The sequence below is a fragment of the Lineus longissimus genome, chromosome 10 (genome assembly GCF_910592395.1).
Source record: "Lineus longissimus chromosome 10, tnLinLong1.2, whole genome shotgun sequence".
Classification (NCBI taxonomy): domain Eukaryota; kingdom Metazoa; phylum Nemertea; class Pilidiophora; order Heteronemertea; family Lineidae; genus Lineus; species Lineus longissimus.
This window is the reverse complement of record NC_088317.1, coordinates 18,512,780-18,526,911: the sequence shown is the minus strand read 5'-3', so window position 1 is coordinate 18,526,911 and position 14,132 is coordinate 18,512,780. Positions and strand designations below refer to the sequence as shown.

Below are 14,132 nucleotides of genomic sequence, written 5' to 3'. Positions count from 1 at the left end.
GTCTCATCTCTCTCGTCATGTTGACAACTTGGCAGAGCAGCAAAGACTGATCTGGCCTGGCTGTGACTGTCTCATCTCACTCATCATGTTGGCAGCACGGTGGAGCAGCCAGGACTGATTCGGCCTGCTGGCTGTGACTTCCTCATCTCTCTCACCATGTTGACAACTTGGCAGAGCAGCAAAGACTGATCTGGCCTGGCTGTGACTGTCTCATCTATCTCAGCATGTTGGCAACACGGTGGAGCAGTCAGGACTGATTTGGCCGGGCTGTGACTGTCTCATCTCTCTCACCATGTTGACAACTTGGCAGAGCAGCAAAGACTGATGAGATTTCCCTATGTGCGAGGTCTCCGCGCTTCAGGTACCTGCTTCTCCGATATGGAGCGAAACGACGGGGCGAAAGGTCAGGGAGCGAAACGACCGGATACCCAAATACAGGGTAGTACCCATCGCTAGCGGGTGCACTTTTTCGACATAACCCAACCCGGCGTCGCGGGTAATTTTGCTGATTTAGGGAGATTTTTGTTCATGAGTTGTAATTGTAAACAAGAAATAACTCGTTTTTTGCACTAAAATAGGTGTGATATGTGCATTGAAATAGTTTATGAAAATCTTTTAAAATTTGTTTATTGGTTTATCTCTGAGAAAAAAGTTTTAAGATGAGATGTGGTGTAGAAATGGAATATCTTTAGGCCTACTGTTTGCACTGCTTTTTCAGTTTTCTGTCTCTTCCTTCATGTTTTGTATAGCCTAGCCTATTCCTACTAGGTATAGGCTAGTATATCATGACATAGGCCTAGGCCTAATTATCAATAGGCCTAAATGCATTGCAATCTCGCCCATCTCACTGTCAACAAATTCTCAATCTTTGGTGATTGAGCACATCGGTTGTGGGTCCACAGTCATGCAGGTGACTTGGGCTGAGACCTAGGCTAAGGCCCACCTAGTGCAGAGCCAATTCAGCCAATCGATCCAGTGGCCCTTCCCGCACAGCATTCACCGCTTGCTGGCTGTGCGGAGTAGAGTTCGGTTCATGTCACTCGTGCATTGTTACTGGTGACATGGCTATGGCTTCATTGACAGGTTTAGCTTTCATGACCCTCCATCGTCCATGGATGATTTCGACGAAGACCGACCTGAACCCAAACAAATGCACACACTAGAACACGTCAAAAGTCCTACAGTACAAACGCACGAATGGTCAGCGCACAAACTAACTTCGTTGAAATCGTTCATTTTGGAAGACAGGATGCCTTCATTTGGAAACACCTCTTGTTTGCTGTAAGTTGTCCTTTGCCCCATATATCGAGGAAGGTCATGTTGATCTGTTTCCTAACTGCCTTCTCTTTCCTTTTTATGAACAGAATGGCGCTTGTTGATTCAAGCTATTCAGCCTTGGGCAAGAGGCTTGGAGCAAGTGATGATGTCCAACAGACTGTGACGAGTATGTTGGCGGAGCTGACTACAAATTATAAAGATGAATACACTGTAAGTTTTTTGTGTACTTTCAAGGGGGGGGGGGGCGGGGATCATGGCCAGGCAAGCTTACAGAATTTATTTATTCCCCAGACCTCCACATCAAAATTCCTTAATGTAACAAGATTTAAAAGGGGCATTGTCCAGATATTTGTTAAAAGCCATGGCTTTTAATCAATCTTTCTTAATTTCACAGGGTGACCCAAAGGTGTGGTACTGCGCTTTGCTGTACACTGTTACAGTCGACAAGCGCTATCCTTATGGGATGCTGGACTTACACGCTGAAAATGGTGACTTGTCTTATCCGACTCCAACCGTCATGGACCTGCTCAAGGAGGCTGATGTAAAGTAGGTCTGGTCTTAGTCTGTTGTAGTTGTAGAATCAGTCTACAGATTTTCAATTGAATTGCAATGAAACTAGAGCCAATATCTGCTGCATGAACTGCATAATGAGTCTTTGATTTCTTTGCAGCATGGCAACATTCTTCCAGAAGCTGCGTGTGATCAAAGAATCATGTAAATTAAGTGAAGCTGTCCTTCAGAATATCATCGACTTGGAACGGAATTACTGCATCGTCTCGGCAATATATTTCAAATATGAGAAACTATTTGATAACATCTTCAGACCAGAGGAGAAAAATCCTGGGTAGGTAGCATGAGAATGGGCACTAAGCTCTTAAGTTTTACAATAAATGTACACTAATCTCCATCAATGATTTTAGATTTTATATCTAAATTATAAAACTGGGACAGAGTTTTAGGTTTTAAAAAGGATAAGGGTCTTGAAGAAGTTTGAAGACAGCTGCTCTTGAAGCAAAGTTTGTAACTGAGACGGAATGGAGCTAGGCACATGTGTGCTGTGATATGCAGGAGGTGGTGCTCCATGATGTTGTCAGTGAAAAAGATCCATGTGGAGGAAGAGACAAAGATCTTATCTAGCACAGGTCCAAGAGACAATAGCATGACCTGACACAGTAGGTTGAAGAACTCTTTCAATGTAGTGGGCCTTTCATGACTTGTGGCTAGATGGTGGCACGAGACAGTCACAACTAGGCCTAGTCCTGCATAAACGGCATGAAAAAAGAAATGATGTACCTTTATGCGAGCTGTTTTAAGTCCCATTCAATGGACTTTAACTGGCCAGACCAGTATGCCTAGACCTACTTAGGCGCTGTTGTTCTCCAATAGCAGTATTATTTGCGAGGCCACAAGGCTCATTTATCTTTACATTTTAAGGAAACTCCTTGTGACAAAGCGTCTTTGCTGGTCCATCTTTGTCCTGGCAAGATCTAGTGGATGCTATAGCCAGGAGCTGGTGACGGTCTTCAGTTTACTCCTGTGCTGTTTAGAGAGTGTCATGCAGGAATTCCAGTCGTTTCAGTTGCTGGAACCATTTGGTAGGTGAACCTATATCATAAAGGTTGATTCGGTGATCATTCCAATGATAACTAAGCGTATTAAGTTAGACGGGTCACAATGTAGCTTATGAGTGTGTTGTCTGTGTTAAATTCTAGTTTGCTGAAGTGATTGCTAGCCTCTTTGTCAGCTTAGGTCCCAAACTTCACATATATGCCTACATTAAGACTTCCAACAATATTGTGGTATGACTATGTGATGAGGAGATTGAGTGACACAACAACTGTGAGTGTTGCATTTGAAAGTGTTTTCTTGATAACCTTTGTGAAGACATGGTTTTGCTCTCCCTTTGCTGTTGGAGGATGTGTTCCCTGTCTGACTTGACGTTATGGTTAATTCGTCTTAATACATTTCTTTTCAGATACAACGTTACGTGAGTCAAGAGAAGCAGACGATAATACGATGTTGCTGAAGCAGCTGTGCGAGACGTTTAGTGCCAGTTACGAAGAAACATACGATCTGTGTGAAAGTCATTGGAAAGAATTTGCTGCTGATATTCCAAAAGATGAGAACGGATTTGATGTAAATAAAGATGTCATTAGTTTTCATCATCCTCATGATTTTATGCTAAATTTAAGAAAATGCTTCCCAGTCTTCCTATTTAAACTGTTCAGTTACATGACCTATTGGCCAGCTCCAATTATTCAATAATTGAGTGTCTTAAAGGCTTTGTATCATTGTACGTGCTGGCTTCATGTCCTGTCTCCAATTTCACCTCACAATTCATTTTGTTTCTTTCAGATAACAAAAATCTACCAGATGTGTGTCTCTTTTTACGAACGGGACGGTGACTTTGATTCCCTGCTCTTCCTCACCCATGACCCATACTTGGTGCCAGACCCCCGTACGAGTCCCTTGAGGGCGAATGTTCCCTATACCCCTGTCACTTCAGCGCTGACCACAGTGCAGGCGTTGAAGGCTATCCTGGCCGATGCTGCTGATTCACCTAATGAAGTATTACAAGTTTTCTTCAAGGTAATAATGTCACTTTTCATATTTTCTGAGTGTCTAAAGCAGCGCCACCTAGCTCAGTATATGTGACCCACCACGACAAATTGAGTCGCATGTCGCACAGAAGATGAGCCTAAAATGACACCTGGACATAATAGAAGAAATTGATATGCTCCGATTTTACAAAAGGCAGACAATGGTGAAATAAACAACCAGTCTGTCTCAACCTGTCAAGCTCAGAGCGACATGCGACCTGTTTTGTCATGGCGGGTCACATATGTGGATGTAAAGATGTTGAAAGTCCGACAACATGACTGCCACTTATCGTTGTCTTCTATTACAGTCATGTGCCTCTGATCCGAGTGAAACGATCCAGAATAGAGCCAGGGAATTAGAAGATGCATTTGTGTGTCACTTTTGTCGGGAGCTTGGAGCAACCGAGGCGAGCATCGCCAGAATCAGAATGAAGATGGCGCTGAGGTTATATTACAGGGTTATGGAAGCATTACTGAGATCTGTGAGTTGATTGTCTGACTGTTTAGATTTTCCTATATAGTTTCTAGTTACTACAGCTCATTTGCCACTTCTACAGACCTAAAAAATTCATGTTTGAAATCAGACGCTTTCAAAAAGCAATTTTTCCATCTGATCATTCAGGAATGTACCGTGTTAAGAAGTGGTGAAATATCATGTCATCAGTGACTCTCTGATTGGATTAAACTTTTGTTTTCCTTTTGTAGGAAGAAGAGCGACTGCATACGAAAGACTTTAGTCAGTTGTTGTCAACGGATTCATTCCACAAGTCCCTGCTGGCCTGCTCTGTTGAGGTGGTCATGGTGACGTATGGACTCTCATGTGAGTGTGACATGAATACTCAGGGGCAGGTTTATCAAATATTTCAATAATAGTTGAGGACTTGAACAAGAGAACGCATGGTGTCTATCAGTGTAACCAAGACAGTCATTGAACAGGCCTCAACACGATGTGCCAGGCAACAATAAATAAAGAGTACATTACCTTTCCACCTTTAAGTTTTATTTTGTTGGAAGAATATCACAAAAATGTAGATTGTCGACTTTCATTTTCATTTAATTTCCTATTCTTTTATTTCCAGGGAAGCCCACTCTAGCCTCACCGGGCTGCCAGACACACAGTCTTGCCTTCCCCTGGGTCTTGGAGGCCTTCAAGCTCCGTGCCTACAGCTTCTACAAAGTCCTCGACAGCTTCATCAAGGCCGAACCACAACTTCCAAGTGACATAATCGATGTTAGCAAATCTCTGTAAAATTGTAACTTTCTGATAGAAAGGATGGCTGGTGATTGTGAAAAATGTCTTGAAAGGGGTCAGATATAAAGTTGTTCTTCAGGTGGGGGGAGGGGTGTACTTTCTCATTTTGAAAATCACCTTATAGTTAAGCAAGATGGCAGTAGTTACTCCGCTAGATTATGTTGATTAAGTTGCCTTTATTGTTTCAGCATCTCCACGGTATTGAAAACCAGATCCTTGAATCTCTCGCCTGGAAAGAAGACTCTCCATTGTTTGATGTGATGAGAGCCAGCTGTCCCGAGCAGACATCATCATCATCGGTGCCGGTCACCTTGGCATCTCCTGCAGCAGCATCCACTTCTGCACAAACATCCCCGGCTCTACTGTGAGTAAATTAGCATCAACTTACTGCAAGATGCTGGCATAGGATAACTGAATATGGCCACAGAGGGCTGCCAGTGTGGTGCGAATTCCTTAGCCTTCCTTCCTCAGCATCAGTGATGTATCAGCATAGAATGCCACTTGATACATCAATTTACAAGTAAGATTGTCACTGCAGCCTGTCATTAGAGAAAAATATTGCGATAGTCTGTATAAATTCAAAGTTACACACACTTTAATGAAATTTCTTTTCGTTTCAGATATGCATCTCCAATTCCATCCCGAGCATCCACAAGCCATACTAGTTCAGCCCCGGCAGCCCTTGCCTCTCCCCCAAACAAGATCTCAAAATCGGTATCCCTCAACCACTTCTTCAATACAGTCTGCCGCCTTGCGTTCCAACGGTTGAAGTTCCTGTGCTCACATTTAGAGATTCCCAGGGAGTGTCTGCTCAAGATCTGGCTTTGTCTGGAGCACTGTATCACGCATGAACCTAACCTCATGAAGAATAGGCATGTGGATCAGGTGGGTAGAGACCGGTTATGTCCAGTTTTCTAAGTCCTGCTGCAATGTGAGAAATTCTCACAAAAACCATTCAGTTGACCGTAATTTCAATTCAATTCATTATGTTCCAGATGATAATGTGTTCCATTTACGGCCTGTGCAAGGTCGCCACGGAGGAAGTCAAGTTCAAGACGATCGTCAACGCATATCGGGCGCTGCCTCATTCATCTCACAGCGTCTACAAGAATGTGCTTATCAAAGGCGAAGTTACAGACTCCATTATCATTTTCTACAACCGCGTGTTTATCCCGGCGATGAAGGCATTCATTCAGCGCTTCAATCCACAAAAAGCTGCCGGCAGCGTAAGTTGAATTTCAAGAATTTAACAAAATCCCCCCAACTTGATTATGATAGTCCTGAGAAAATTGCAGTTAATGTTTGAATATTAACAATCAGCAGCTCAAGTTTGTTTTGGTCAGTCATGATGGGTGGATGTTTTCTCTATCTTTTCAGTCACCCATGTCTCCTACAGCTGTCCTTTCTCTAAAAGCAACCACCGCGTCTTCCCCAGTGACTTCGTAAGTAACATCTGTTTGTTATTTGACACCTTCATGGCTGAAATCACCCGAAACAACCCCGAGCAAGTCGGTGATGACTGCCAAAGGTTCAAAGCTTCTCGTCGACTCCCCTAGATTCTGGCTTGTCACTTTTGGCAGCAGGGCCTTCTCTGCGTATGCCTCCAAAAAGAGGAATGATTAAACATCAGAATTAGGAAAGCAGAGAGTGTGGCAAACTTCAAAACCAAGTTGAAGACACGACTGATTGAATGTTTTATGTCGAGCATATCATGTAATAACTATTGCTACTAGTGCTATACAAGACATACTTGTTTTTTCTTTCAGCATTGCTACTCGAAACAACATCCATCTCTCACCGATGAGTGAATCTCCATTCAAAATCCCGTTGACACCGTCCAGAATGACGCCAAGGACGAGGAGATTGTACAGCTTTGGAGAAAACTTGGGGGTATGTCTGCTTTTTTGCTTGCTTTGATGGGCCTTGTTTGGCATTGCTTGTCACTTTCAACTATGCTAGATTGGATTTTTCACTTGAGTTTGATCAGTGTTACAACGTTTTTCTTTGCAGCAATCCGAGATCCTGAAAAGTATTAATGAGAGTATGAACAGATACCAGGCTTTGAAGAGACAACCCACTGCGTCCAAGGGTGCACCGCCAAAGAGCCGGAAGCGAATCAAATTTGATACTCCAGCTGATGAAGAAGGGTAGGTAGAGTCCTGTTCATTTTACACTGAGCAGTCTCTGTGGCCTAGTGGCTCCGTTCTATTGACTAGCGATCAAGAGTTTCTTGGTTCGAACTCCTCAGTAGGCATGAGACTTTAGGCAGATCTCTTTGTCTAAGCTATCGTACCAACTTTTATTTCCTGTTACAGAGAAGAGACTGCGTCAGGAACTGCTGAGACGAATACTCCTGCCCCCATTAATCCAGCTACCAAAGAAACTGCTGAATGTGGTAAGAGAATATAACTAGGTGCTAAAATTTAACCCAATTTTTCTTACTGCAGAAATACTTTGGTTAACTCCAGTACTTATCATCAATAAAATGCTCACCATCGCCGGATCACCATTGCAGACATGTTATTGGTACCGGCTTAAAAAGCTTAGACAAGGAAGAAGTATAAATCTGGTTCCCATCTTATTGCAAGTGGGGTGAAAGCTTTGTCTTAATAATTTCCTTTATGTTGCAGCTACGGAGAGAGCCCAAGCCAACATCGAAAACAATCAGTAAAATCAAGTGCAATGACGTTAGTTAGGCTGTACCAAAGATGTTCGACATGTCTTTCAAGGCTCTTGTGACTACGAGACTTACTGAAGTGGCCTGCTTCATTATTTATGGGTCTGTGGTGTCTTCATTCTGTAAACCTGAAAGCATTCGGACCTACTTATTTTGTGTTTACTTTAGTTGACCCAATCTTCAGACATTGACAGAAAACTATGTGTGCAATGAACTGTCCAGATCATGTGTCTAGTTGATCTAGTTTGCTGTGCAAATATTTGCATAACTTGCTCGGTTTATGATAGATAACTTCAAAGTCATATTTTCAGCCTCGCATACTGTATTTTCAGCCTCGCATACTGTGACTAGACTCTACATTTACAAATTTTAGACTTTTATGTTTTAAGTAGCATTATAGTATTATGATCTTCCTTTGAGGAATTTCAGCTCTACGATCGGCAGAAGTAAGGACAAAATTTCCAGATTTTGTTTCTGGTTATGCCTGCGCAATAATTAGAACTGCAGCAGGTTCTGGAATGGACTTGCATAGCCAGATACGGAATGCATCTGGAATTTTACTCTCCAATTATAGTCCGTCGTGGAGCGGATTTTAAGTCCTCATGGGGGTATGAACTGTTGTCTTTTTATCGTAAATTAATTATTGTCGTTGCATTATGATCATTTTAAAAATGAAATTTGTAAATTAAATGGTATGTGTATTAAATGTTTCAGTGATTATAATTTAAGCTGCTTAGAACTGACCTTATATGTGAGCCATCACACCAAAATAAGCAGTAAGTCGCATTTTCCCTTTGGATTTCAAACTATCTCATCTTTTTCTTCATTTATTATCATGAATATTGTTTACATTTATGTTCAAAACATTTATATTGAGAAAAAAAATAAAGAAATTGAGAAAAGTTCAAATACTTATTATTTTCTTGTTGTGGTGCTTCCTATTTTAACAAAATATATCTAAAGCGGTAATGCTGTAAATTTAAGAAGAACAAGAATGGAATGTCAAATTTCTGTTGGACAGAAGCCAAATTTGTTCTCCGAATAACGCCTCCCAAAAGTGAAGAGATTCAGTATGTTTTTGCATTGGTGAGTTTTGATATGGTCCCTCGCTGTTTTAGTTCCTGCCGGAATGCAGACTCTTTCACCGGTTTCCTCCATTCACTAATTGCAGAGACTGGTACTTGACGGCAATTCACTCGTCATGAACTCGATTTGGGGGCGTAAGCTTCCGGTGTCCGGTCAAGTGTTTTTCTGTAGGATGGCTAACCTTGATCCAAGTGAATAATCGACAATACCTGAGCTCTCGGTATGACAGTGCATCCACTGTATGCGCTGAAAATGTATGGCTCGCCTCGGGCAAATCAACGAGGCTTCCTCTACCCTCCGCTGCGCGGCGGATAGGGTCGAGGTTACCTGTTGATGCCCGTTTCGCCTTGTGTTGTTTTGCCTCTTTCTCCTCTGCCCTATTCTATCTTGCCTTCGTCATATAACCTGACTGTATACATTCACATCGGCCTACTCTCGTACTCAAATTCTCCAGGGATTTGACAAATATAGGTGATGGAACAGGATGCATCTGTTTTGGGTCATCAAGTTGGCGGCGGGCAGAAAATGCATGCTGCATACCGTCTGCAGACTGGGGGTTTTCTCATGAGTCAATAGAATCTAAGGTTTGGAATTAGGGGACCATATCAGTAGTTGCTTGGCGCCAACTTTTTTTCAAAGTTTGTTTTCTTATATTTGAATTACCTGTGAATCATCTTGCAGGAAGATTTTTTTTGGGTGTGCATGACAGATGACGTACTTAATACAGAACATGTATATTGTATCGGCCTGTTGTGTCTCGTTGATTGACCGGCAAGGTTGGGTTCGTTTCAAAGGCAGCATTTCATGATAAAAAGTGCTGAATGACATGGGTAAATATAATTAAAGATAACAGAATGAAGAAACCCAGGGAACAGAAAACCATTGTATATCAAACACCCACCTTGACACTTCTCCTCTGTCTCTTGATGTTAAGTGAAATACCGGCCTCTTTGACATTCTAAACAGGTGTTGTCAGGCCAAATAAAAAATGTTTCCAGGCAAATGTTTATTACTACAGTCCTGGTCACAAGATACATCCTAGCTGATTAGCATCATGTAGGCCCTACGTGCTAAATCCGTGCGAGTCACACATACATGTAGCGTGCCAGTGGATGCACTTGGTTCACAGTTAAAGGAATTTAGGCCTACACCCCAACTCGTGGTGTATCGCAAAGCCTGTTTGCACAACGGCCTAGATAATCTTTGTTCTACCGTTTGGCATATATCTGAAATGGCCTCTTATTTTTTAGTGTGAAAATCACATGGCAACTGTTGAGATGGTCCCCTAATTCCAGATCTTAATTTTAATACAGAAGTTGGCTTAAAGCAACTGCTGATATGGTCTCCTAATTCCAGACCTTAGGTTCTATTGACTCATGAGAAAACCCCCAGTCTGCAGACGGTATGCAGCATGCATTTTCTGCCCGCCGATCAAGTTGGTGGCCAGGTCACACTCATCAGACTACCGGTTACTGGACTAGCCGGAAGGATAGCCTTAGCAGTTGGTGGGGAAGGGGGTTCTTTGAGTTCTACACTCTAGAATATTCTAAGCCTTGTTTATACTAAAGTACATCATCTATGATAAGTTTTTTATGCAGTTCAGCTCCCAAAAATAGCACTCAGCAGACGTTTTGCAAAAGGGCGCGACGTTCTTCAGGCAAATCTGGTGCATTCTGATCCGAAATGTTGCGATAGGTAATCACTGGAAGATGCAAGGCCTCATCTACGCGAGACCAGAAATACTCCATGGCTTCCTCCGTCCTGTCCTCTGGGAGCCGGATGTAGCTCTTCTCGGTGAGGACTTCCTCCAAAGTTTCCAGGAGGTTCTCCCCCTGTATCTCCTCTAGCAGGATACACACCAGAATATTCTTCTTCTCATTGACTAGCTTATTGATGATGAAGCTGAGAAGGAACTGGGTGCCCGGGTTCTGTGTGAACTGGTTGGAGAGGCACAGAACAGTCTTGTAGCTGTGTTCAATACTGTAGCGGATGTTCTCAATGATGTACTGGCAGAGGGACGAATCGCGGTGCTTGATGTATAACCGATATCCGCGTTTGTCTTCCAGTTCCGGGATCAGCGTGTTCACTACCCAAGATACGTCCTGGTCGTCGTAATGAACATGGTAGTCAAATTCGTACTTGGAGCCGTCCAACTCTTCGTACTGTCTCCCGTAGAACCAGATTTTCAATTTGAAGAGTTTGTATTTGATGTGCCAGCGATATCGGCTGAAGAACGCAAGTCCCACGAAGAAGCAGACTATGATGGCGACGCCGGCTACAGATAAGCCAGTCAGGAGTGTGTAGGCCTTGTAACAACTCGCTGGAATTGTGAATTTCCTTAGAGGCATCCTATGCAGCCATTGGGGTGAGGCACAGGTGTAATCTTTGCGGTTGAACATGTAGAGCTGGTTGCCATGGTGTTTTGACCAGTTTAGAAACCACTGGATGGAGCAGTCGCAGCTGAATGGGTTGTCGCGCAAGTCTAAGCTATTCAGCTGGTTCAGAAACGCTTCTGAGGGAAAGCTTTTTACATTTACCGTAGCAATTCGACAGTCTCTCATTTCCAATTTCTTCAAATATTTGAGGTTTTTGAACCAACGTGCAGTGATATTTCCAAGAGCATTGAAAGACAGTTCTAATCTCTCTAGTTTTGTAAGATTGTCAAAGATCCAACCCTCCAAGAAGAACAGACCCATCTTTCCCATGCTTAGCCTTTTCAGATTCCGAAACATCGACAAAAAGTTAGCTGTGTCCTGACCAGTCATGTCGTCAAACTTGTTCCCGTGTATGTCTAAAACTTCCAGGTTTGGAATCGTCCAGTTTCCGTGCAGAGCCTTCGTGAGATAGAATTGGTTGTTGGATATTTCCAAGTTCTTCAGCACAGTGCTGTTTATGTGGGGTAGTTCATGTAAGCAGCTGTACCTAAGGCGCAATGTTCTTAGATTTTTCAACGAATCTAGTATAAGCCCGCGGACAAATGTCTGTGAAAGATCTAAGAATTCGAGGCTTTCTAATCCACGGAAGACTTCGATCTTCCGTAGGGTCACGACAGGACTGAATGACAATTCGAGACGTTTTAACTTTGGCGTGAAGGACTTGCTCCCATTCTCTGACTCCGAGGCGAACTTTGGGAAGGCTGTTAACTCAGAACAATCCCGAAGATACAGCTCGCGTAAGTTACCCAAGCCTTTAAACCCGCCCTTACTTATTCTTTCTGGCAAAGGGTTGCCTGAAAGATTCAGAATCATCAGATTCCCAAGCCCCTCAAAGCTCCCTTCTTCAATTTTTCTCATTTTATTGTCTGCCAAGTAAAGTTCGTTCAGAGTTGCATTGCCAGTATTGTTGGGTCTCAGAACATCCCACCTTACAGAGTTATTGAGGCCAACATGGGACAGCCTTAGCGTCTTCAAGTTATACAATCCATAGAGAGCATTAGGGAAAGATCCAGCGATATCATTGTAAGAAAGGTTCAGACTGGTCAGTTCTTTGATCGAAGCAAATGTGGCGTTTTCGATGTGTCTTATCCCACTGTCGCTCATAGCCAGATTCAGCCCTTTTGGTCCAGATGTTAGCCCTTCAAACAAGTTCTGAGTGAGATTGCCAACATTATTCCCATTAAGAACAATCTCTTTTAATTTAGAATTTCTGAGAGAACGCAAGAATGAAATGTCCCGGAGACCACAGTAACTTGCATCTAGAGATTCAAGCAAACTTGTATTGAGAAATGCATCGCTTGAAATCAACGCGTTCTCGCTTTTCGAAAGTCTTAGAGTCCTCAGTCTCTTCAGTGGTGCTAGGATCTTTGAATTCAAAGCAATACGTTTATTAAATTCCAGCCTAAGTTCGATAAGTTTTCCCAGCCCGTTAAAGGCACCGTCGTCTAAGGCAATTATCTTATTATGTGTCAATTTTAAGAATGTCAACTCTGATAGCTTCACAAAAGCATTTTTCTCGATAGTCTGAATCCTGTTCACGGAAAGTGACAGCGAGACTGTGTCCTCCGGAAGGTCCTGAGGTACATACAGTAAACTCTTGTTGTCACATTTCACCTTTCTCCCGCCCTTTTTTTGCGTGCACTTGCACAAGCAGTCGCACGACGGCTGGTCAGGGTCGCAGGATAGTTTTTGTGGCTTTGGCCTTGGCTGTCTCCACGTGGTGTCCGTGGCCAGTGTTACAACCAGCGGGACGAAGATGGCCAGAAGATACAGTGGAAGCATCTTGGTGTGGAATACTGCAAAATTAAATATATCAGAATCAGTTGCGTTGAAAACAATAGTAGTTAGTTGTTAGTTTTTTGTGTTCTCCACGGCCCGCATATAGCATGAAGTTGAGGTGGTTGTGATATCATCCTTGCATACAGTATAAGGTTGAGCTGGTTGTAAAAATCAGCCGAGTGTAAAGTGTAGAATGATGTCGACCTAGATTGTCCCCGAGCTGGTTATCAGATTGTTTCCTAGTATAAAGTTATGCTATTGCAAGTCTGTTCTCAGCATTGAAGAAAAGCGATAAAACATAGATTACTTACCACCTTCTTGTTATTTCAAGCACGAAGGTCCATGTTCCTGATAAAGGGCTTGACAGTGTGTGCCGTCTATGAGTCCTCCTCGGTCACAAACTACCAGGACAATAGTCCTCCTGCACTAACTTCAGGAAATAAATAAGTAAACCCCATGACTCAGTAAATCTATATCAGATTTCTAAATAGTCATGATTTCCCCATATCAAATTCCTACGAATCATTTCCAGGTCTAGAATTACACGATTTGTGATTAAAAATCCATTAAAAGAATAAATCATGTGCACTGCTATTGGCCAAGTCAACCAGGAAGTATCGTGACATTTCCTCAATAGCTTTTCCTGCACAGTTCATAAACATGTTTCAGCCCGAGAGATTTTCTGCATTGACAATAATGATATGAATATGAATATGAATATTCGTATTGTATAAACGTCCATGTACTTGATAAGTGTGCACACTCTTTCACCGACCAATATCCGGTAGTTTTCCTTTGCTGACGGAAAATTTGCGCACATCCGAATTTTTCCAGACGAGAAATGTAAAAATTAGCTTAACTTGGTTCCATTTTCGTTCACAAAAAACACAATTGAGAATATTTCAACACTTTAAGCACTATCCAATGAATCTCTGAAAGTAGACCCCACCCAGGTTCTTCACATCCCGCGTCTTTGGTCGTATGAGGACAAAGTCACAACCAGAATGCCATATAACGACCTCTAC

The 14,132-nt window shown here is 42.6% G+C and overlaps 2 protein-coding genes across 2 annotated transcripts; one reads left to right on the top strand and one right to left on the bottom strand.

Annotated features, from left to right (window-relative positions):
- The first annotated feature begins 470 nt into the window (after positions 1-470).
- Positions 471-8,701, top strand: LOC135494573 (retinoblastoma-associated protein-like). The gene is made up of 18 exons (XM_064782666.1): positions 471-496; positions 1,365-1,488; positions 1,673-1,824; positions 1,949-2,122; positions 2,713-2,873; positions 3,254-3,414; positions 3,634-3,867; positions 4,187-4,360; positions 4,584-4,698; positions 4,958-5,109; positions 5,319-5,494; positions 5,751-6,015; positions 6,126-6,356; positions 6,508-6,572; positions 6,897-7,020; positions 7,141-7,277; positions 7,446-7,525; positions 7,761-8,701. Exons 2-18 carry the CDS (start codon positions 1,366-1,368, stop codon positions 7,799-7,801), a joined length of 2,565 nt encoding a protein of 854 aa, XP_064638736.1. The 5' UTR covers positions 471-496; position 1,365; the 3' UTR covers positions 7,802-8,701.
- On the bottom strand, positions 8,641-13,744 carry LOC135494572 (insulin-like growth factor-binding protein complex acid labile subunit). Its single transcript, XM_064782665.1, has 2 exons — positions 13,419-13,744; positions 8,641-13,124 (listed from the first exon to the last, which is right to left on the bottom strand). The coding sequence occupies exon 2, from the start codon at positions 13,108-13,110 to the stop codon at positions 10,513-10,515; it is 2,598 nt and encodes an 865-aa protein (XP_064638735.1). The 5' UTR covers positions 13,111-13,124; positions 13,419-13,744; the 3' UTR covers positions 8,641-10,512.
- Positions 13,745-14,132: the final 388 nt, after the last annotated feature.